Here is a 22,657-nt window from a genome sequence, read left to right on the forward strand (position 1 = left end):
ACGTAGTGACGTCATTACAGTTTGACGTCATGCAAAAAGTGCACTATAGTGCGGAATTCTTCCGCAACCTCTTTATGAAACCGGTTTCGGTTTGAAACCATAAAAATAACACAAATACGCTGTTTTGTCAATTTAATGCATGTAAGTCGTGGGTAATACATAAAATACAACTCTCGGTCTCATTACACACGAATTCCTATGGTATCTGACCTCCCTTTCGCTCGCTTGCCGTATGTAACGAGACCTCGCTCAGTATTCTCTATGAGCTACCTCCAGCGCCCCCGGTTGTTTATGTTTGTAAGTGAGTATAGGTTTACGCCGTTTGAAGCCATGTTCTAGGAATACCACAGCAATTGACACCAGAAATGGGCTTCATACATTGCACCCATGTGGGAAGAATGGTGTCTTCGGCGTGACTAGCGAACGCTTTAAACACTGAGTGACACCAACGCCCTGTTTACGAGAAACACGTTCTGAATACAGTTGCATATACATTCAAAACATAAACATTTAAACATTGTGATAAACCACAGACAAAGGGATAAGAAGCTCTAGCATTAGCGAGTAAGAGTGGTTTGTTGGAATGATTTTTCTTTTCAACACGAAAAAATTACTCCCCGCATTCGGCCGAGAATAAGGCCTTTAAACTTGTAGCATTGGTTATATTCAGCTATAGTATTCAAGTATCCAGATATATTTGACAATTATTCACAGAGATGTATTGTAACAGCAACAGAGTACACGTGGGGGAACGTCAGCTGTTTGAACAGAACATTCTGTTAGTAAAGACACGCAAGACCTATTCATATGGGACTCTCAACAAATAACTCTCCACAAGATTATACTACAAAACTTTCCCACAGCCAGCTGTCGTGTCGCGCAGTATTCCAACAGCTCCACATTGTTTAACGTTTAAGGCACAATCCATCATGCTGCCCTTATCAAGATTTCAGATACGTCATATGACTCCTACGAAGGCGTAGTTTGATCGTACAATATTCAAATCCACACAAAAGCTTTAAGTTAGCCTGATGTTAGACATTTTAGAATTTGACTGCAATTTCCCACGCATCCGATATTTTCTCGGGGGATCGATTGACTAGACTTTGCGTGTGTTTATGACCAATGCTCCAGGTTTGGCAGGATAGACGCATTTTTCAGCGAACATCTGATATCATATCTATTTGATAGTAACTCATGTACATACTATGCGAGATATTCCTATTGCGATGAAAAGGATTTGTCACGTTTATTGTCACACCCCAGAGCAGAATGTCCTCTCCTTGACTTCTTTCCCCAACAAAATAACCAGGAGACGTGCAAGACACTTGATCTATATTTTGCCCTTGCTAATTTGATTTTTATTCCTTGTTGACTGAAGACGATCCGGGATGCGTTCGCGCATTAAACATTGACCCTGTTCAGTACATACCCCTTTAACTCTCCAGGCCCCGATACATCGGAACAATGGACAGCTTGTTCAAGCTCAGTTGACTTCAAGCTGAACGAATACTGTTTTCAATATGTCGGTACGTCTGTATTCACCTATTCACCTTACCTTACAAACTCACAGTTTCATTTCTTCATCTAGCACCCTCGCCTTTCAACTCCTATAAACAGTATACTGTGTATCTCCAAGTGAATTTCAGTTTAAAATCCTTGCTATGCGTTGATTCCCAAAGTTAAATTTTGTGATACATTAAATTTCTTTGCATTTCTTTCGCGCGTCCATTCCCAAGTTAAAATGAGGACTATAACGAAACGGCCGTAAGAGAAATAGATGTGAACTGAACAAGTAACAAAGAAACGAGATGTAACTAAAAATTGTAGTCTAAAACCGACCAAGTTCACAAATCAATACTAATCTACACAAAGGCATAACTATGGTACTAGAACGTAGCAATACAAATCCAAAGGTATTGAAATACAAGAACAGTGATTTTGGAAGTAAAGCGTGTTATGTAATGTGAGTGGCCAGAGTTATCTTTCCTTATATATACCCAAGCATTTGATGATTGAAATGCTGCAGTAATCTCAAAGGCTTTGTAGCACTTTCCAGGACTGACCCCTCCACCGACTCGAAATGTTTCACAGTACCATATATCATGATGTACTGTACTGTGCTTTTCAATTTGGGGGTTTCAATTTTTATTCAATTCTCGCAAAGAAAGTTATGCCAGTTTACGTGAGGACAGAATAACTAGCATTCATAATGTAAATAGTCCCCGTAGTGGAGACATATTCATTTTATGTCTGGTGAGTGTTTTATAGGTCACATATTATCAAATACACTTCGGAGATAATCCGGCAGACACGCATTAAGGTAATCAAAGAAAATTCATAGTTAGTGAGTGAGTGAGTTTAGTTTTACGCCAAACTCACCAATATTTCAGCTATATGGCAGCGGTTTGTAAATAATCGAGTCTGCACAAGACAATCCAGTGACCAACAACATGAGCATCGATCTGTGGAACTGGGAACCGGTGACATGTGTCAACCAAGTCAGCGAGCCTAACCACCCGATCCTGTTAGTCGCCTCTTACGACAAGCATAGTCGCCTTTTGTGTCAAGCATGGGTTGCTGAAGGCCTATTCTACCCCGGGTAGACCTTCACGGGTCAGAACATTCATAGTTATTAATGTAAACAACATCGGAAAACCAAGAGTGAAGGGTTAAAGAAACAGGTGAACCCCCTAACGTCATCAGTCGTGATGAAATTGTGACATGGAACGTGATATTGGACCTACAACTTATTGCGTTTGGAATGAGAACAAATGTATATACTGACTGTGTGTTTGATTTAATATTGTTGTTAGAAAAATTCTTCGGCATATTGGTTACTCTTCAAATATGTGTAACTGTGTATAGTTTCTAAGGTGATGCGGGAGGTAGGGTAGCCTAGAGGTTCAACCGTTCACTCATCACGCCGCAGATCCGGGTTCTATTCCCCACAGGAATGTGTTTTGTTCGGTCCTTTTCTGGTGTCCCCTACCTTGATATTACTGTAATGTTGCTGTAAAAACCGAAACTCACTCACTGGACGAAAATGTGCTTGGCAGTGTTCATTTCTCATTCACAAATCGTTTACCTATGCGGAAGTTTCAACAGGTAAGCTTTGTTGAATTTACTTACCTGTGTGGTGAGCATATAAATTCGATCAACGACGAGACTGATTTATCAGAACTCTTCACCCAATGCATATAATTTGTGCTATAAGTTGTTTAAACATATGCCTGATTCTGCTCTTGAGTGAGTGTACGAGTGAGTGAGTGAGTGAGTGAGTGTGTGAGTGAGTTAAGCTTCGCACCACGCTCATCAATATTCCAGCTGTATGGCGGCGGTCCGTCAGGTACCCAGTGGTCACCAGCATGAACATCGATCTGCGCAATTGGGAAACCGATGGCATGTGTCAACCAAGTCAACGAGCCTGACTACCCGATCCCGTTATTCGCCTCTTACCACAAGCATAGTAAGGTCACAACGGTACTACTCAACATACACAGAGAATCTAAGTGTCGACTGATATCCGAGGCTCGCCGAGGATACTTGTACCTTTATCAACGAATACTAATATAATTGATATCAGTAAACATGCGGGTGAGATTCTATTTATCAACCAAAATCATTCTTCGTTAGTTTTCAATGAAAAAGGTACATCTCTGAACACAGTTCTGGCATTAGATTTGCAGTGCAACGATGTCATGGCATTGTGACGTCATCAAGTTCATGATATCATAGCATTGTCAGGGCTGTCAAAATCTGCTGTCAAAGAGATATCTCCTAGGAGATATATAGAGGATACGAAACGACCTTCCGTGTAATACCATTTTTATTAAACGAGTTAACGAGTTGGTATCAAACGAGCGAAAGCGAGTTTGATACTACTAGATCTTTAACGAGTTTAATAAAAATGATATTTCACTTAAGCGAGTTTACTATTCTGTTTATTACTCGCCAACATAAATTGACAGAAACTGCCGCGAAATTCCCTACAGTGTGATCACTCTCAGCTTTCCGCGAGTCAAGCAAGGGCATGGGCATTAGCATTGTGACGTCACAACTTTGAACCATTTTGACGTCATACGCCAAGCGGTATTATACTAGTGTAATATTGCCGTAAAAATATTACACTGCAGGGGCCCGTTTCACGAAACTCTCGTAAGCCTAAGATCTCGTAACTTTTCTCGTAGCATCCATAGCTCCTGTGTTACAGTATAGGAGGTACAATGGCTACGAGAAAACTTACGAGATCTTAGGCTACGAGCGTTTTGTGAAACGGGCCCCAGTATCTTCAACGGGCGAGGAATAACGTCTGATCTCACACATGCGATATATCTGCCGTGGAACATAGGTTTGGATGATAATTATAGGATATTAAACGAGTTTCCCCTTTCATAAAGCTCGTGACAAACCAAAAATATTTCACGAGGGACATAAACTTGATATGAAAGGGGAACGAGTTTTGTATCCTATTTATTATCCACGTTCTAAAAAGTGAAAATATCCTTAAAATAAAACAATACTTTGCTTTCCTATATAGAACTATGTAACGCGGATTAATACATCATATTGGTGATTGGAATGTCAACCACTTCACTCCAGGACACGTACGCTGCGTAGAGGCAATGTATTTCCTATACAAGAAAATAAACAAATTAAGACAGAATTAAGTCGTAATGGAAATTCAGTTTTTTCAGTTGGGGATTTGTTTTCAAAAACAATAATGTAATTCATCAAAACACTTGCGAAGTGTAAGTATTTTGAACTTGACTACGTGACCTAAATCTTGCCTGAACGTCAGTCGGCCATCACTGTCGGGCTAGTCGTCATGTTGAGAAGTGTTCCCTAAGAAGATTCTAGGGAGCATTTAATTAGGAGCGGCAAACTCAACAGCAAAGATGAATGTGAACAATAGGGAACTGTATGTCTGAAATAGTTGAGCTTAATGTTCCTCATCGGAGGACGATTTACTGTGAATGATTCGGCGACTCTTTGCGCAGGATGCCAGTGACGCCTTCTCATCTCGGCTTAGAATTCCCACTTGTCGAGATTCGATGTTTATGTTGAAGACTTCACCGAAAATTGGGTCTGCAAACACAGCCTACAATCTCGAACGAAGACGATTTCAAGCCGATTGTGTCTGGGAAGTCCTTTTGACCCATATACATAAGAAATCACGGGAGGCATGGTAGTGACATGGCAGTGATAACATTCACAACTCTTCCAACCAAGTGTCCGTCAATTTTGACGAAATCAATAACTTTTACGGGCGAAGCCATATTTGTTTACACTCATGAGAGGCCTACTAGACGTATTTGTTTACGTATTTTTATAGATTGTTTTATTTTCGTTTTTATTACATAAACTTGAGTTAACATAGAATTGAAAATAATGCTATTAACCACACTAAATGAAATAAATTTTATCTAATTCCATAGAAGTGTTTACATGCTCTCAGGTGTGAAAACATGAATGAAAATCATGAATGGAATGAGTGATGAAAGTAGTACCAGTAATGTCAAAGTTCACGTACTAGCCAATCAAATCACTCGAAGGCGTTATGACACATATGTTATGAAACACCTTTACGAAGTACCACGTGGGTAATAAATTGCCTTAAGCCACTATAGACGACAAAAGAATGTCAAGATTGACAGAGGCTCAAAAACACGAAGTCATTGGTCGTTTGCATGAGGGGCATAGCAGTATGAAGTGCCAAGGCACTTCCACGTGCCCAGACAGATCAACCGATATAATATTAGTGGGAGTATTAATGACAGATCCGGGTCAGGTCGACCTCTACTTGCCACTGGCGCCCAGGATTGCTACATCCAGTTGGGACATCTTCCTTCACGCACCACGACCGCAGCATCCAAGACAACCCAAATCTCTGGACTGCGTCGAATCTCATACCAGACAGTGAGCAGTATTCTAGGGGCAGCTTGTACTTTTTGCCAGAGGACCAGTTTCACAAACCGTTTTTACACAATACCGGACTGCAAGTCTACAATACAACCAGTGAGAGGCCCTCGGACAAGACGGCGGACAAGTTTGTTCTCAGATGACTCTAGGTTTCTTCTCGTGCAGACGTCGGCACGAACGTTACGCCGATATCCATGTACAGCAGGGTGAAAGATGTGGTGGTGAAAGTGTCATGGTGTGGGCGGATATCCATCATGATGGCCCGACAGCTTATACGCACGTGGCAGGCGCATTGAATGGCTCACGTCGTTCCCTTAAACGGTGGATCTTTCCAGCATAACAATGCTATGACCTCACGTTGCAAGTATTTGCCATGTTCCTCCAGCAAAACAACGATCAGGTGTTGCCATAGCATCTCCAATCACCCTATGGCTACTCTTGATCGACGCTGGCGTCAGTGCAGTCCGGCACCTCGGATACTAAAAGAACTGCACGCAGCACTTCAGCAAGAGTATCAAGACATTCCTCAAGACAGCATTGGGCATCTCAGTCTAAGAGCTTCACACAAGATACTCCACCACTCTGACCAAATGGTTTTAATAGCCATATGTGCTGTTACTGACGGAGTACTTGGTTTCTTGTACAATTTAGTATAATTACTCATTGATGTGTCTTGTTTGTGTCAATTCACCTGACGCAGAGGCTAGGAATAGTTTAGAAACGTTGTGACATATAATAAACAGTTGTCATAGATATTACCTGCTTTTTACTTAAATACCAACTTCTAAATGCTTCTCAACAAGCCCCCTGTGACCCTGTGGCTTTATCAAACACTTACTGGAAAATCACATTTTGGAAATTTGTCAAAGTGATAATTTTACTATAACAGAAAAATAATCATTAAGTCATGTTTGAATCAGTTATATGAACTCGGTAAGTAAACTGCAAACAGCATGTCAAGTTTCTTTTTTTTTAAGACTATATCTAATCTATGGAAAAAAAATCGTCACCAACTGCCCGACGATCTAATGACCAACAGTTTGAACATTTGATACACAGTTGAGATATGGTGGCATGTGTCAACCATGTCACCCGATCCAGTAGGTCGCCACTTACGACAAGCATGGGTTGCTGAAGGCCTATTCTAATTCTAACACGGATGTTCACGGATCCACAGAATGCATGGGTTAATGGAGTAAAACTAACTGACCGTTTACAGCGCCATACAGATATGTTTACACAGTTACTATAGTTACGAAACACGGGCGCTGGGGCAGCCTAATAGTTAAAGCGTTCGTTTATCACGCCGAAGGCCCGGGTTCGAATCCCCACGTGGGTATAATGTGTGAAACCCATTTGTGGTGTTCCCCCGTCGTGATGTTGTTATTAATATAGCTAAAGGCGGCGTAAAACTAAATTCAGTCACTCGCTACTACGTAACAGTAACGCTCTCAGTAACTCGTGGTTATTATTCATGAACTTTGACAAAAATAATGCAGTACTTTCAAACGAAAACGAAATAAAATGTTTAAAGATAGCAAACTTTAAATTGACAAAACAACCCAAGGAAAAGATGCAAAGTAGAATTGTTTTAATTACTACAAAGTCAATATCCTTCAATGAAGACTGAAACACCTGGTGTCTTGACTGTAGACCATAACGGCGTTGAAGGATTCATTCTAGAGGGGTTCGCCAAAGGGGTAATTTGGGTGCGTGTTGAATCTGTGGAGGAGAGATATATTACGTCATAATAATCGTTGCCACATTTACACAATTCTAACATGTTTTTAACGGACTGCAATTAAGAAGGTTACAAGTTGTGCTACCAAATGAAATTACATTTACACAATTCTTATATTTTTCATGAACTGCATTTAAAAATATTACAACCTTTTTACATAATGGTGAATACACTGAAAACGGATAAACTTAGCAAATGTCCAATGTTTATTATTTGGAAAAAGAAATGTAGAACTTACTCCTGACCGTCGAAAAAACGCAGTTTCTTGTCCTGTGAGGCCAGCTTTGACATTTCACTGCTAGACAAATTGAAGTCGAATACCTTTGAAACCCAAAAAATATTTATTAAGTTATATTATGAAGACCTGTGCAGTGCTTAGTACTGGCAAACAAGGATAAGTTGAACCGGCGCAGAGAACACGTTTACGAGAAGTGGGCGGTGCTGGCCAATAAGGAAACCCATTTGATTTGTGAAACCTGAACTGACGTAGGCTAGTGCTTGTGTTGTGCATGACGATGGAATTGATTCCGCACTCTCGCGTGATCGGTCCTCAACTTATCCTTGTTTGCCAGAGTAACGATAACCACCAAAGGACCTGCGAAGCAAACTATCATACTGGTAAAGTATTTTTGTTTACTATGAATAATAACAACAATACGTCAGCCCAGTTCTCATCACGCTATTAAGAGAACAGGTCATATTGATCGTGCCTGATTTAATTTGGCCCATAATTGTTTATCTGAACAATATGCCCGATTCTTAGCCATTTCTAGTGTTCCCCGCGAAGATATTGCTGGGATACTGCTAAAAGCGGAGTAAAACCAAACTCACTCACTCACTCACTCACTCACAGATTCACTTCAGTTGGTCGTTTCGCTTCCAGCAACAATACAGGCTGATCATTCAGTTATAGTTATAGGTGTGGGGAGACGTATTGGGTATGCTAAAATTCCAAGTATTCGACACATATGTTCTTAGCTGCAATGATAATATAAAGAATTTGCACTTCTTTTAAATACTCGAAGCTACAAAGGATGAACGCTACCTTGAGATTTTCCTGAATTCGTCCAGGATTGGTGCTTTTGGGGATAACAATGATGCCTCTTTGGACGAGGTAGCGGAGGTGAATCTGCAAATCAGAAAAGAAAATGTATCATAGATAGAACGTCACTACAGTTATAGATTAACCGTTTGTTTAAAGGGAAAGTACACTGAACAGCAAAAGAAACGCAACTCTGTTTTCTGTCAAGATTTTAAAAGACATACACACGAACGCTTACTTTTATGAGATTTCATTTTTTCGAAAAGTGTTTCTTTTGCTGTTCAGAACATAGTTGTGTAATATTATATGAATAGAACACTAAAATCAGACAAGACACCAGGTGGTCAAGGCAATGAAACGAAGTCCATGGCGCCCATATTGCTACGCAATACACAACTGAAATAAAGATTCCGATCTCAAAATAGCATACCTGGCCTACAGATCTTTTGTACTTGGTAGCCAGTTCCTTAGCGACTGGATCATCTAGAACTCGGGGTGCTCCTTCCTTCTGTCTGTGTACAGACAAAAAATACACATGGTGGAAAAGTAATTCATGCACATGATTAAAACGTGGACGTATATATCTGACAGTGACTGCTGGCTTAAGAGGTGTGTGTTTTTGAGTTCAGAGCGTGAAGTCGAAATTTAAATTGTTAGGTTACAGAAGCATTTGATAAATGGAGGGCAGGGATGGGATGGAGAAAGGGGTGGGGGTGGCTTTGGAGAAAGGGATGGGGATGGTATGAGGGAAGGGGTTGGGGTGGTAATGGAGAAAAGGGTGGGTATGGGATATGAATGGCGAGAGTTGTGGGGATGGGTATGGAGAGAGCGATGGGGATGAGCAGGGGTAGGGTGACGATGGAGAAAAGGGTGGGTATGGAGACAAAAGTGGGGATGGGGATGGAGAAAGGGGTGGGGTGGAAATGGATTAAGGGGTGAGGATGGAGATTGAGAAACGTGTGGGGATGGGTGTGGGGAAAGGGGTGGTGATGGGTATGGAAAAGGGGTGGAGATGGGTATGGAGAAAAGGGTGGGCATGGGCAAGGGAGTTGATGATTTGTATTTTGTTACTTCAAGGAAACGCATGTTGTCAATCTGACTCGAAGTGCTTATTTTCATAATTAACGAGATCACAAACTTCAGTGGTATCGCATTACACCCCCTCCTCTTTAACACGAGTGTGCTCTGACTACATTGTTATTGAAATAATTCAGCTATACCGTTCCTCTTAACCTATGACATGTGATAAGCTCATGCCTCAAAACGTATTGTGTTAATTATTGTTTATTACAGGAGTTTACAATGTTACTCAGTACAGAAACTTACAAGTTAGCAGGTCTAGCTGGTGAACCGAAGGGACTGTAAGCTGTAAGAGTTATCCCCCTTTCCTTGAGAAATCGAAACAACTTTTCTTGCTGGAGATACAAATGACACTCAACCTGCAAATATGAACACGCCAATAAGTACTAATCTCGCTCGTCGGATAAATGACTTTGCTTGAATAATCTTTCAATGGCTCATTAGGTATCGCTCGCAATAATGATATTTCATGACATTCTGCTGTTTTGTTTGTTTGTTATTTAACGCGGCACTCAGCAAGTGTCAAGCTATATGACGGCGGTCAGTGTTCGATTCTGCCCAGACAGTCCAGTGACTGACATCTTGAGCATCAATTTCAACTGGGAAACGGAGCCTAACCAAGTGATCCAGTTAGTGGCTTCTAACGACAAGATTGGGTTGCTGAAGACCAAGTCTAACCCAGATCTTCACGGATCTTAGAGATACAGGGCTAGTAAGAAGGTCGCAGCATGTGGTCAGCAAGTCTGACAACCCGATACAATTAGTCGCATCTCATGAAATGTTCAGCTGGCATTTTGGACCCTGTACAAGTGAGGTGTGTTTAGAGATGATGACACAGTTCATGCAGGTTCTTGGGGAGTTTCGGCACATCCGCCTCGTGCACCTCCTGAAGGTGATTCTAGAAGTCCCGATGATCTCTAAAAGTCTTCACTTCACAACAAAAGGTCGATGTGTCCACATAATATAGAGGTTGCCATGCTCAAACGTCTACGACACAAATGGTTATGACTGGGCAAAGGACGCAGCACAATTAAGCTTTCTTATGTTGTGTTTTGTTAATTAGTTGTCGACCCCGTTGGCTGCCATTCTACGACTCTTTAAGCGACTCAGTAAGTGAGTATGGTTTTATGCCGCTTTTATCAATATCACTACAGGGACATCAGAACCTGACTTTACACATTGTACATCGGAACTGGGACCTTTGAAATACGTTATTCGTGCGATTCTCCAGAAACGGTTACCTCCAAAGCTTAATATTTAAAAAGACATGCAATTGAATAAATAGCTTCACAACAATACGAAAGTGTTAAAAAATATGCACTTTACCTGGTTAGTGGCGGGTTTGATTTCAGCTGACTTGCATATCAGTTCAACCTGTTTCATGTTGAAATTTGAGACACCAATTGATTTGGCTTTGCCAGCGCGAGCCACCTGCTCCATGCCCTGTAAAAGACCATTAGACTCTATACCTTGACATGTGGGAGTCCATACAGGTTGTCGCCAAGCCATTTGAAAAGTAATTTGGCAGAGTACACGAATGGAACATGAAATAATAAAATAAAAACACTTGACATCAGTATATATCCTAATTCTGTCTAATTCCTAGATTAACCGTATTTCTATACATCGGTTGAAGTAGTGTAATACGTTTCTCAGAGGTATAAATCAACACCATTTAATATCGGTACATACAATAACTATGTCTAGTTCTGTGGTGATGTGTTTTCGTAGATTACACATATTTCATAGTTCAAATTGGTCAAAGTAGTGTAAGAAATTCCTCAGACCAATAAAAAGGAACATAATATCAGTATATATACTATTAGTAATTCTTCAGATTCTGCAGTGATTTGTGTTCCTAGATTACACATATTTCATAGTTCAAATTGGTTGACGTAGTGTAATAAATTTCCCAGAGTTTTGAAGGCTCATAATGACGAATTACTGCTACACAACAACACTTATGGTTAGTGAAAGTTTATAGTTTACTGTTGTCTTTGTTGTATTTGTTACCAGCCTTTACCTTCCATGTTTCCACCAGCGGTACTTCCGAGAAAGCAGGCTTGTTGTTCTCGTCAACCGGATAGAGACCCATCCTCTTGCCCGTTTCCTGACCGGCAATGGTACAGTCATGGTCAAGACGATGTCATATAAGGAATTACAGACTACAACCGATATTTGAATTGTTTTAACGTTTCCTGATTTTCCTGATTCTGTCACCAACAATTCATTGCAAATATAACCGAACAAAATCTGAAAATATATTTGTTACAGGCAAATATATACGGGACATATTATTAGTGATATATCTATTTATTGCCACGCTGTTAAGATATCAGTCATACAAATACCAATATCTCTAACTTAGTGTTTCCAGCATAGACCACGGACGATATGATAATTGAATGCAGACTTTGTCAAGCGTATCAACAATCAACTGAAAAAATAACAGAAGTATACCATTCCATTAAGTAGGAGATGTTGGATTTATAAGATTGATCAAATGCAAATGATGAAGTCAAAGACGAAGCAGATGGTGAAGAGAAATTAGGGGAAGTGTGACACTGTATACCATTCCAATGCAAATGCTTCATCTGCATATATCTGTATGTATGTATGTATGTATGTATGTATGTATGTATGTATGTATGTATGTATGTATGTATGTATGTATGTATGTATGTATGTATGTATGTATGTATGTATGTATGTATGTGCGTGCACACACATATATAGCCACTTACTCCAGTCCACCGTTCTATACTAGATTTTGCAAAATATTTTATACTATTTAAAGGTATTGTTTACACATAAACTGATGTCTTATAAAGGAAATTCGTAACATTGAAAAAGTTACTGTCACAGGTTCACTAAATAGTGAAACTCCTGAAAACTGACAAATTCTTAACAAAACTATACACCAAAACGCATCTGTTCACATGTCCGATATTTGCTCATGCTTTTTACCCATTTGATGCATGATCCTCGAGCAATTCTGCTGCACGGGTTTTGCAGTTGGTTCCCCCAAGTTTGCGGAGAAAGTCATCTTGCATTCAACCGCAAATATATACATAACATATAGTGAGTGCTTTAGGTGATCCTAAACTTTTAATGGGTAGTATACGCATCCAACACTTACCCTCATGGACACAGGGACGTGAATCAGATACATATCCACGTAGTCCAATTGTAGGTTCTTCAAACTTTCGTCAATACATTTTGATACACGCTCTCTCTCATGGTAGGTGATCCATAGCTGAAAGTACATATATTTCGATATTAATTTTACAGATCCCGAAAGTAAATGTGTACAGATACTGCTTCTTTCTTTGCATGTTTGTTATTTAGCGTTGCATTCTTTAATATTCCAGCTATATGGCGACAGTTTGTAAATAATCGAGTCCGGACCAGACAATCCAGTGATCAACAGCATGGGCATTGATCTAAGCAACTGGGACACGATGACACCAACTGGCATGTGTCTGACCACCCGATCCCGTTGGTGCCTTCTCACGACATGCATGGTTGCTGAAGATCAGTTCTAACCTGGATCTTCAGGCATCTTGTAGTTTCATACTTGGCGGGCGTACTAAGCGTTAAACATGTATCTGGCAGGCCTAAATCCACTATGTCATCAATCACCTCAGTGCCATTTTCTAGTACGAGGCTCTCACTGTTGAGTGCTTTTCTCGAGCCACGCTACCCGACAGCATACACTCTCTAAAAGGACACTTAACTCAGTTAAGTTCAATATTAGGGACGACTCAATGACATTCAGATTTAATTTTTGTCCTTGGAATATGTCGTTTTGTGAACGAAAATATATCAAACAGAAAACTGATGGCAAAGCAGCACAAACGTTCTTTGTTGTTGTTTGTTTTGATATCGAAAGATCGTCGCACCTTCGTTGTGACAAAAAGGTCCTCCCTCTTCAGTTTCCCGGCCTTGAAGTATTCCTGGAGCACCTCTCCAATGAATGCCTCGTTCTGGTATGCGAAGGCAGTGTCAATGTGTCTGTACCCGGCGTCCAAGGCGGCTCGGATACTGTCTTTACACTCCTCGGGAGATGTAACCTGTAACGAATTTACAGACATCAAATAACTGAAAGGACAAAACATATCGATCACAAAACTCTGATATCATTCAGGAATATTGTCAGATGTGTTCGTCGGATAATATGAATGTGCAGACATTTCGTCATTGTAAACCTTGACCTAGCGAGAGCGTCGATTCATTTGCAAGTAGTTGATTCAGTCACGTTATAGTCAACAGTGTTTAAACCTACAATGTATGGGATGGGACTTCACCCAACAAAAGTACAAGAGTCTGTACTTTATTGAAACATTGCTAAAAGCGGCGTGAAACTAAACTCACCCGCTCAATATCACCCAATAAATAACCTGGTCGCCAAACCTCGGATCCGTCCCGACACATATCCATTGAAACCCTTACATGTTGATGACACAGAACTGACACAAACACGTTCATTCCATTTTGATTAAGCTGTAAAAGTCGTTTCCAAGGCACATTTTGAACAGTATGTTGTTATTCGCGATGTCTAACACATCTGTATCTATATCGGTTGCTTCACATTAGGAGAGTGAGCCATCTTGGAATTATTTCATCTGCATGTGTGACTGGAAGAAACTGTGCTGATAAACAGCCTAAACACTGCCACCGTATGACAGTGCAGCAACTAACCACACTTCACAAACTGATTTGAAATTAGATAGAAAAGTTAAATTGAAAAGTTTTATTGAATGTAATTTATTGATAACTACTTGGGTGTCCCACTTCATTTGTATTCGATCTCTACAGTCCCCAGTTACAAGTTTATAACCACTGCACAAGATGAGAGGCGGTGTCACATATGTGATGAGTGGTGGTGACTTTGCAGCCACACAATGTTACAATTTCATATTTAAATACGTGTATATAATGTACGTGGCTGTGAGTACTGACCATTTTTCAATTAATGTCAAAATGTTCACTCAGCGCGTAGTGTGAATAAAATCTTTGGTTTTGCGCTTTTGATTTCTTTACTCTGTTTGGATCTCTTTCACAAACAGATGTATCCAAATTTTATTCTTTTCTAAATGGGCTTTTCACATGGTCGATATAGAGAATTAACACGCTGGTACCTTTTTATGATGACCAGCGACAAGGTAAAAAGGAACATATTGTCAATTAGCTTATCTACTATACTATACATGTTGAGTAATGGAAATTCACGCCATTTTCATGTAGATGGATGCAGATATAAACTAGGGCAAAGGTTACGTCATTCAACTATGACGTCATCCGCGGCTCCCCCGAAACTGGAATTTCGATATGCATATGAGCTGATTGTTTAGAGCATTTGTTTGTTACCTTTTAAATAACAATATACTGTACATTATATGGTCAATATAACTCCTTATAAATCCATATTAAAGTATAATGGCCTCCATTAAGCTGTTAATGGTGGGTCCATTACAAAGTCCGTGTCGCTTGTGCAGCCCATAGTTCAAAATATATTCAGCACATAACTTTTTAATTCAGTACTGCATATGATATATGGTGTAACTCAGTATAACTGTATACTTGACCTCTTCCACAACAATGACCGATCTGATTAGCTGATCAAATATTGCATGAACCTGGTACAGGTATGTTTATTTGTAAGTGTTGGTGGAACAGTCTACCTGATGGAGAGGAGGGACTAGTAATTAAAAAACACTCGACTTGAACAGGTTTTTAACGTGTGTTGGAAGGGTAGTCAAACTGGGACTAGTCAAAATAGGAATGAACCGTTGCCTTATACCACAAGAGGAATTTAGTTAAAACCCAATGTTACCGAATCTTTATGCGCTAGTTCTCCTCATTACTATAGGTCAACGTTCAGTAAAGCCAGATATAAAACTACATCTAGTTGTAGACACACGGATCATTGTTGTTCACTATTAACTGTTAATGCTTTTATGAGTAAAATCTTTCAAAACAGCCCAACCAGTACTTTTGTATGTTGGCGAACGTGCAGTGCGGGGAAGTTTCTCATTGTGTTTACTGTTTTGTTTCGGCTTTGGTGCATTAAATGTCAGGCATAATTATTTTGACTTTTCGTTTATTTATAAATGGAGAATACGAACTGTCTCATTACCAAAAGTATTATTTGAATGAGTAGTGCACGTCTACACAAAAAAAACCCCCAAAAAACCCCAAACAAACAAAACCCCAGAAGCACAAGACTGCCGATTATGGACAATCCACGTGTATAACGTTTTGAACACCGTTACACATTTAGTGAGTGAGTTTGATTTATTTTAGCAATATTCTATCAATATCACGGCTGGGAAACCGGAAATGGGCTTCTTACATTTTACCAATTATTTGAAACGAACTCGAGACTCGACGCGGTACGAGCTAACGAATCCTTACAGTGCCGAAACTACATCGATACAGCATATTATTGTGTAGGCAAGTAGCAGATATTGTCCCGACCCACAAAGCTTTCGTAACGTTACGACCTGTCATAGCTTACGAATGACGTAGCACAACGAACGATTTTTCCTTGAACAAGACAATCTTAGCGTTACGACTGTCGTAGGTCTGTGTTAAGGTACTGGAGTTGCGATCACATTAGCTCTACGAGTGTCTTAAGTCTAAACTGAAGTATTGAAGTTATGATCACCTTAGCGCTACGACTGTCGTAAATGTATGTTAAGGTATTGATCATTGGAGTTGCGATCACCTTAGTTCTACGACTGTCGTAAGTCTGTAATAAAGTATTGTAGTTACGATCACCTTAGTGCTACGAATGTCGTTAATCTACATTAAAGTATTGTAGTTACGATCACCTTAGTGCTACGACTGTCGTAAGTCTATGTTAACGTATTGTAGTTACGATCACCTTAGTGTTACGACTGTCTTAAGTCTATCTTAACGTATTGTAGTTACGATCACCTTAACGCTACGAATGTCGTTAGTCTATGTTCAGAAGACATAACTTACCTGCCAGGAGCCGAGACCCACTAGCGGCATCTTGCGACCGTTGTGCAGCGTCACAGACTGTACAGACATTTTGCGATTCTTAGTGAATGAATTGATATACGGGTACGAGTCGTCTACCTTTCTGAGGTCGAGATCGAATCGAGTCGTATTTATATTTTGACAAAAATGTGCATTGTCATGATTGCCACGTGGCTAATCCCCTACGTTCCGTGGCTGTACAGTTACAGGCCACCTTGACCGGGTTGGAGTTCTAACAGAACCATGATCATGACTGATGGCGCAGCACCCCCTCCCCCGCCCGAGGTGGACATTGTCGGTACGGGTCAGATAAGCGGCCAAACATGTTTGCCAAAGTCTAAACACTGAATGAGGACTTTGGACTGTGACACGGATCTTGTGATGAATCAAATCTAAAAATAAAGATGTACTCCTACTCTACTACTACTACAGCTGTTGTAGTATTCTATTACTAATACGGATTCCCCTGGTACTGTAGTGTATGACACAGCGTCTACCCGGCGGCCCGCTGCTTGCTAGTTACATGTCGGGGTTACAACTTTCTTTTACAGCCACCCGGAGGGCCAATACATTTTTCAAGGGTGTATATTTCATGTCATTGATTACGGGAAATATTTAAAAAATGATTTACAATTGTGGTAGCTAGCTAGAGATGTCTGTACAGTTCATGATCAATCAAACCATAACATGTACAGATCAGCGTACCAATTTATCGAACACTAAATGTGGTCTAGAGAATGCTTTCAGCCAATAAACAATGGTGTTCTTTTCTGATTCCGATAGTGACAATGAATGAATCAACATAGATCACCAAGTTGTGTTTTATTTTCTCCTTTTCCACATGTTTAAGTTTACATCTCTTCAAGTTATTCATTAATTACACTTTTAAGAGTAACAACACCCTATCTCTGTTTCCTATTTTATATAACAGGGCTGGTTACATGTAGATTTTTCAGTTATCAGCCATCTCCTTTTATTTGGGAGTTTCATACACTGGGTACTGCTGGTACTACTATTCCAACCATCACCACCATTACTACTAATACCAGCACTAGCACTAACACTTATACCTATACCAGTACCAGTTCTAATACTAATACTAATGCTAATACTAGTACCAGTACTAATTATAATACCTACAATAATAATACTGATTCTAATTCTAATTAATAGTAATACTACAACTAATACTAATTGTAAAACTAGTATTAATAGATCAGAATTAACTCTTCTTAATATGGGGGTGGGGTGAGCATGTTCTGAACTAAACTTTAGACATGTTTAGACATAATTGTACATGCGAATGAACTATTTTGTTCAAGTATTGATATACAATAATTGTGATATTAAATTCATACGATTGAATTCGTTAGATTTGTTCAATATTATGGAGTAAAGCGGGTTGATTGCAACCCTTGGCTAATTAAGTGTCTTGTTCGTTAAATATCACCTAATCCTCAATACGGCTCCGTGTAGTGTATGTCATTGCCCTAATAAAACATTAACTGATCAATACTTCCGCCCCCCCCCCCCATCTCTCTCTCTCTCTCTCTCTCTCTCTCTCTCTCTCTCTCTCCCCCCCCCCCCCTCCCCCCGTATTCAGACCTATGTGCAGGACTTTAAGTTAGGACTGCTTCCGAACCAGGAACCGAGAAGCGACATTTTGTTTCTGTAGGAAACCAGGAGCCAGGTCGGTGTGAGCTTTAACTGTGCTTCCGAACCAGGAACCGAGAAGCGACATTTTGTTTCTGTAGGCAACCAGGAGCCAGGTTGGTGTGAGCTTTAACTGTTAGTCACAAGATCATGACTTGCAGAATGTAATCATGTGTAGACAGGAAGTCCCAGTTTTCGGCGTCTGATGAAACAGCTCCCCCGCCTAGTGTCACCTTAGTCTGCACAAGCCAGACAACCCATTCATATTTGACAAACACTCAATTCTGGATATATGGACTGAGGACTTTGGTGCAGACGTGTGAGGACTCAAAATCTAAAAAAAACCCAAAAGCATAATAAACTGCGTAAAGTGTATGGGTATTTTTTACTTTTAAGGCACACATTGTATCGTGTTATTTTCCTTGCGTAGTGTTTATCCAGCTCATATGTTTTATCAAGAAATATGTTTAAATAATTCTTGAATACCTTAACGTGCGCGTTAGGCAAAGCCTCGGAATGGCTTTCCAGAATTTCCAGACAATCCAATTGTACCTAAGTGTAAAGCATTAAGTACACGAGATTTCGTTTCGCCATATACGTTTTCGTATATGCCAACTTCTGGTTGCCCAAACTAATATAACTTAATATTATGATTGGTGATATATGGCCCGTTTGATTTTATTACACACAAATAAATTGCTTACAAATTGGTAGAACAGCCAAGAGGGCGAGTTCCATGAAGGAAACTGAACTTTCACTACACCAGCGTGCTGCCCCATCAGCATGTTGCCCCCTAAGAATTAGCGAAAAGTGAGAGCAAAATAATGATCGTTTGTTAAACTACATTTCTATTCAGGTGTCCAAAATTATGGTTCGCCGATTTTGTGTGACTGTGGAGAATTCGGTTTTGTTGTAGTTGTTACATTTTGTGTTAGCAATTCAACGATCTCAAATGAAATCAATGGACTGTAGCAAAGGACCTAACATGAGTTAATATATCTAAAAAAATATTTTATTTGTGGTGTAGATCATATGGTTTCGGAGATTGTATATCACCACTAAACTGGTCTTCCGATCATCGGTAAGCATGCCTGTAGTCGATTCATGTCACTGTTTGTTTGTTTGTTTGTTTGTTTGTTGTTATGGCGGCAGTTTGTACATAGTCGACTCATGATCCAGTAATTACAACTATGAACACTGATCTGCGCAGTGGGATGTGTCAACCAAGTCAGAGAGCGACCATCCGTCAGATGTATGAGACAGATCTGTTGTAAGCCGGATATGTTGTAGAGCTTTATACTCAGACAGTATTGAGGGCTTGCCCAACCTTTTCAGCAACAGTCATGTGTACATGTGTAATCCCACGTATGTTTTCGTACTAATGGCACGCATGGGTATAGTCCGTTTGGCTCAAAAGCGGACCGATGAATTGCAATGTAACTCGAAAACTAACAGGCATAACATACTCAATGACAGGCTGATCATGATCAAAACATCATACCAAATCTGTGAGGTTTTTGCAGAAAATTGTCCTAATAATAAAAAAAGTTGTTTAACTATCCTGAAAATATTGACACAGTTCACTGTTTATAACGAGGGGGAGTGCAGAGAAAGGCACAGCCAGGTGTTCGAGAGGCACGTACACAAGTGCCGAGAAAATAGTTTATTCATTAACCTGTGCTGTCTCCATGCTTTCTCGCACCTAGTTGTCCCTTTCTCTACACTCCCCCTTGTAACAGGGATAATCTACAACTATATATAATCTCCCTGGTTATCCCTTTCTCTACACTTCCCCTTGTAACAGGGATAATCTACAACTATATATAATCTCCCTGGTTGTCCCTTTCTCTACACTCCCCCTTGTAACAGGGATAATCTACAACTATATATAATCTCCCTGGTTGTAACAAATAGTGAACTGTGTCAGTATTTGAATGATACCTTGTTAAACAACGTTTTTATTTTAAGGAAAAATATTCTGCAAAAACCTCAAAAAATGGTATGATGTTCTGATTATGATCTTCGTTTCATTGAGTATGCTATGTTTGTTCGTTTTCGAGCTAGACTGCAACTCATCGGTCAGCTTTTGAGCCAAACGGACAGGCATAGATTTTCTGAAGATCAGTTCTAAATCGGATCTTCATGAGTACTATAACTGTTCGAGGAGTATGACCTTTCGTTTAACGGAAGCTGTTTCTGTTGGTATTCGAGGATGTTGTTTTCGTTTTTTCTGTTTGTTTGTTTGTTGTTTTTTGGGGGTTTTTTTTATTTGGTTTGTTTGTTGTTTTTGGTTTGTTTGGGGTGTTTATTTTTACACTTTTCGGGGCGGTGGGGTAGCCTTGTGGTTAAAGAGTTCGCTCGTCACGCTGAATACCTGGTTCGATTTCCCACATAGGTACACAGTGTGGACACATTTCTGGTGTCACTCGCTCACTCTGACATGTCCTTCATTCACATCCACACAAAATACTTCAGAAACATGCAAGCATAAAATGTTGACAAAAAAACTAAACAAATCTGGACAAGCAAATCACTGACAGTCACCTCTCTAAACTCTGCAACCTACAATTAACCCCCTGGATGCCACAGGGACATATACATATGGAAATTAATTAAGCAACACCAAATTCAAAGACACATAAAAACTTAACAAAGTTTAACGAAGTAATTTTGATGATTGATTATTCAATTTTGATGTATTGACATACAGCATGAGCTTTTCATGGGTTGATATGACGCGCGTGAAGCTTGCACAGCGCACGTGCATTGCTTTAACCTCAACTTTCGAAAAATGCACTTTTTCCCTGGGGTGTTTACAAGCGCAGGTTGTCGATTGCATTCGGTTTTTCATTCATTTCAATGTCATGGCACGTAGGAAATTATCAGAGGCCACTCGTTGGCAAATAATCGGCATGAGGAATGCTGGTATGTCTCTAAGACAAATCGGGACTCAAATCGGACGACATCATTCCATAATTTCAAAACTTTTGAAAAAATACCGGGCCACTAATGAAGTTAAAGACCTGCCTAGACCAGGAAGACCCAGGAAGACCACAGTCCGGGAGGACAGAGCTTTACTGAGACTTGTACGGCGCAGGTCCTTCGACTCGAGCTCTCGGTTGAGACAGGAGTGGCTTCCAGGGAGACCCATCTCGAACAGGACTGTTCGGAATCGTCTGAAAGCTGCAGGATACCGGGCAAGGAGGCCAATCAAGCGACCCAGACTGTCTCCAGCCCATAAGGCAGCCCGACTGGCCTGGTGTAATGACCGTTTGCACTGGAACATTGCCTCTTGGAGGAAGGTCCATTTCTCAGATGAGAGCCGGTTCTTGCTGCACATGGTGGACGGTCGTACTCGGGTCTGGAGGCAGAGGAACACAGCAATGGCTCCACGGAACATCCAGGAGACTGTGGCCTTTGGGGGAGGTTCCGTTATGGTATGGGGGTGCATTTCCATGAACTGCAAGTTGGATATCATTACCATCCGTGGCAACCTTGACGGTGTTCGTTACCAACAGGAGGTTCTTGACAGGGCTGTGGTACCTCATTTTGAGAACCATCCTCTGGCAACGAGACCCATATTTATGGACGACAATGCTAGACCTCACAGGGCGCATGCTGTAAATGATTTTTTGCGGCAAAATGCAATTGACAGAATTCCATGGCCTGCCATGAGCCCTGACCTCAACCCCATTGAACATTTGTGGGACTTTATTGGCCGTCGTGTGAGGCAGAGAGACCCACCAGTCCATAATCTCAACGAATTGACGGCTGCCCTGCATGAGGAGTGGAACAGGATCCCCCAGAATCAGATCCGGAGACTCATCCAAGGAATGAGGAGGCGTCTGGAATCGGTGGTGCGTGCGCAGGGAGGACACACTAGATATTGATGAAAGTCTGTGTGCAGACTCTCAGATGACTGTTCTTTCTTTCCATGTGACATTTGTGTTAATACACCTGACAACAACGTCTGTGGATGAATAGTAAATTGTGTCCATTTTTTCATGAATTTAAGACAGTTTTAAGAATTTGGATTTCGTTGCAATAAAGCAAAGTCTTGATACTTTTTCCCTTTAAGTTGTTTGTCAGAGATCGTCTGTTGAATAAAAAAGTGTCAAACTATATCAACCCGGCATATTTTGATTGTCAGAACACTTCAAAGTTGCTCCAATAGAAAAAATTGGGGTGTTGCTTGATTAATTTCCAGGTGT

The 22,657-nt window shown here is 40.4% G+C and overlaps 2 protein-coding genes across 2 annotated transcripts in view; both read right to left on the reverse strand.

Moving 5' to 3' along the window:
* The window catches only part of LOC137281824 (mitogen-activated protein kinase kinase kinase kinase 4-like), a 286,271-nt gene that overhangs the window by 65,343 nt on the left and 198,271 nt on the right, over positions 1-22,657 (reverse strand). The window lies entirely within an intron of this gene.
* Positions 7,497-17,094, reverse strand: LOC137281828 (aldo-keto reductase family 1 member B7-like). The gene is made up of 10 exons (XM_067813454.1): positions 16,776-17,094; positions 13,688-13,858; positions 12,925-13,041; positions 11,809-11,895; positions 11,112-11,228; positions 10,032-10,144; positions 9,136-9,217; positions 8,709-8,792; positions 7,902-7,984; positions 7,497-7,644 (listed from the first exon to the last, which is right to left on the reverse strand). Exons 1-10 carry the CDS (start codon positions 16,842-16,844, stop codon positions 7,602-7,604), a joined length of 966 nt encoding a protein of 321 aa, XP_067669555.1. The 5' UTR covers positions 16,845-17,094; the 3' UTR covers positions 7,497-7,601.

The sequence above is a fragment of the Haliotis asinina genome, chromosome 4, assembly GCF_037392515.1.
Source record: "Haliotis asinina isolate JCU_RB_2024 chromosome 4, JCU_Hal_asi_v2, whole genome shotgun sequence".
NCBI lineage: Eukaryota > Metazoa > Mollusca > Gastropoda > Lepetellida > Haliotidae > Haliotis > Haliotis asinina.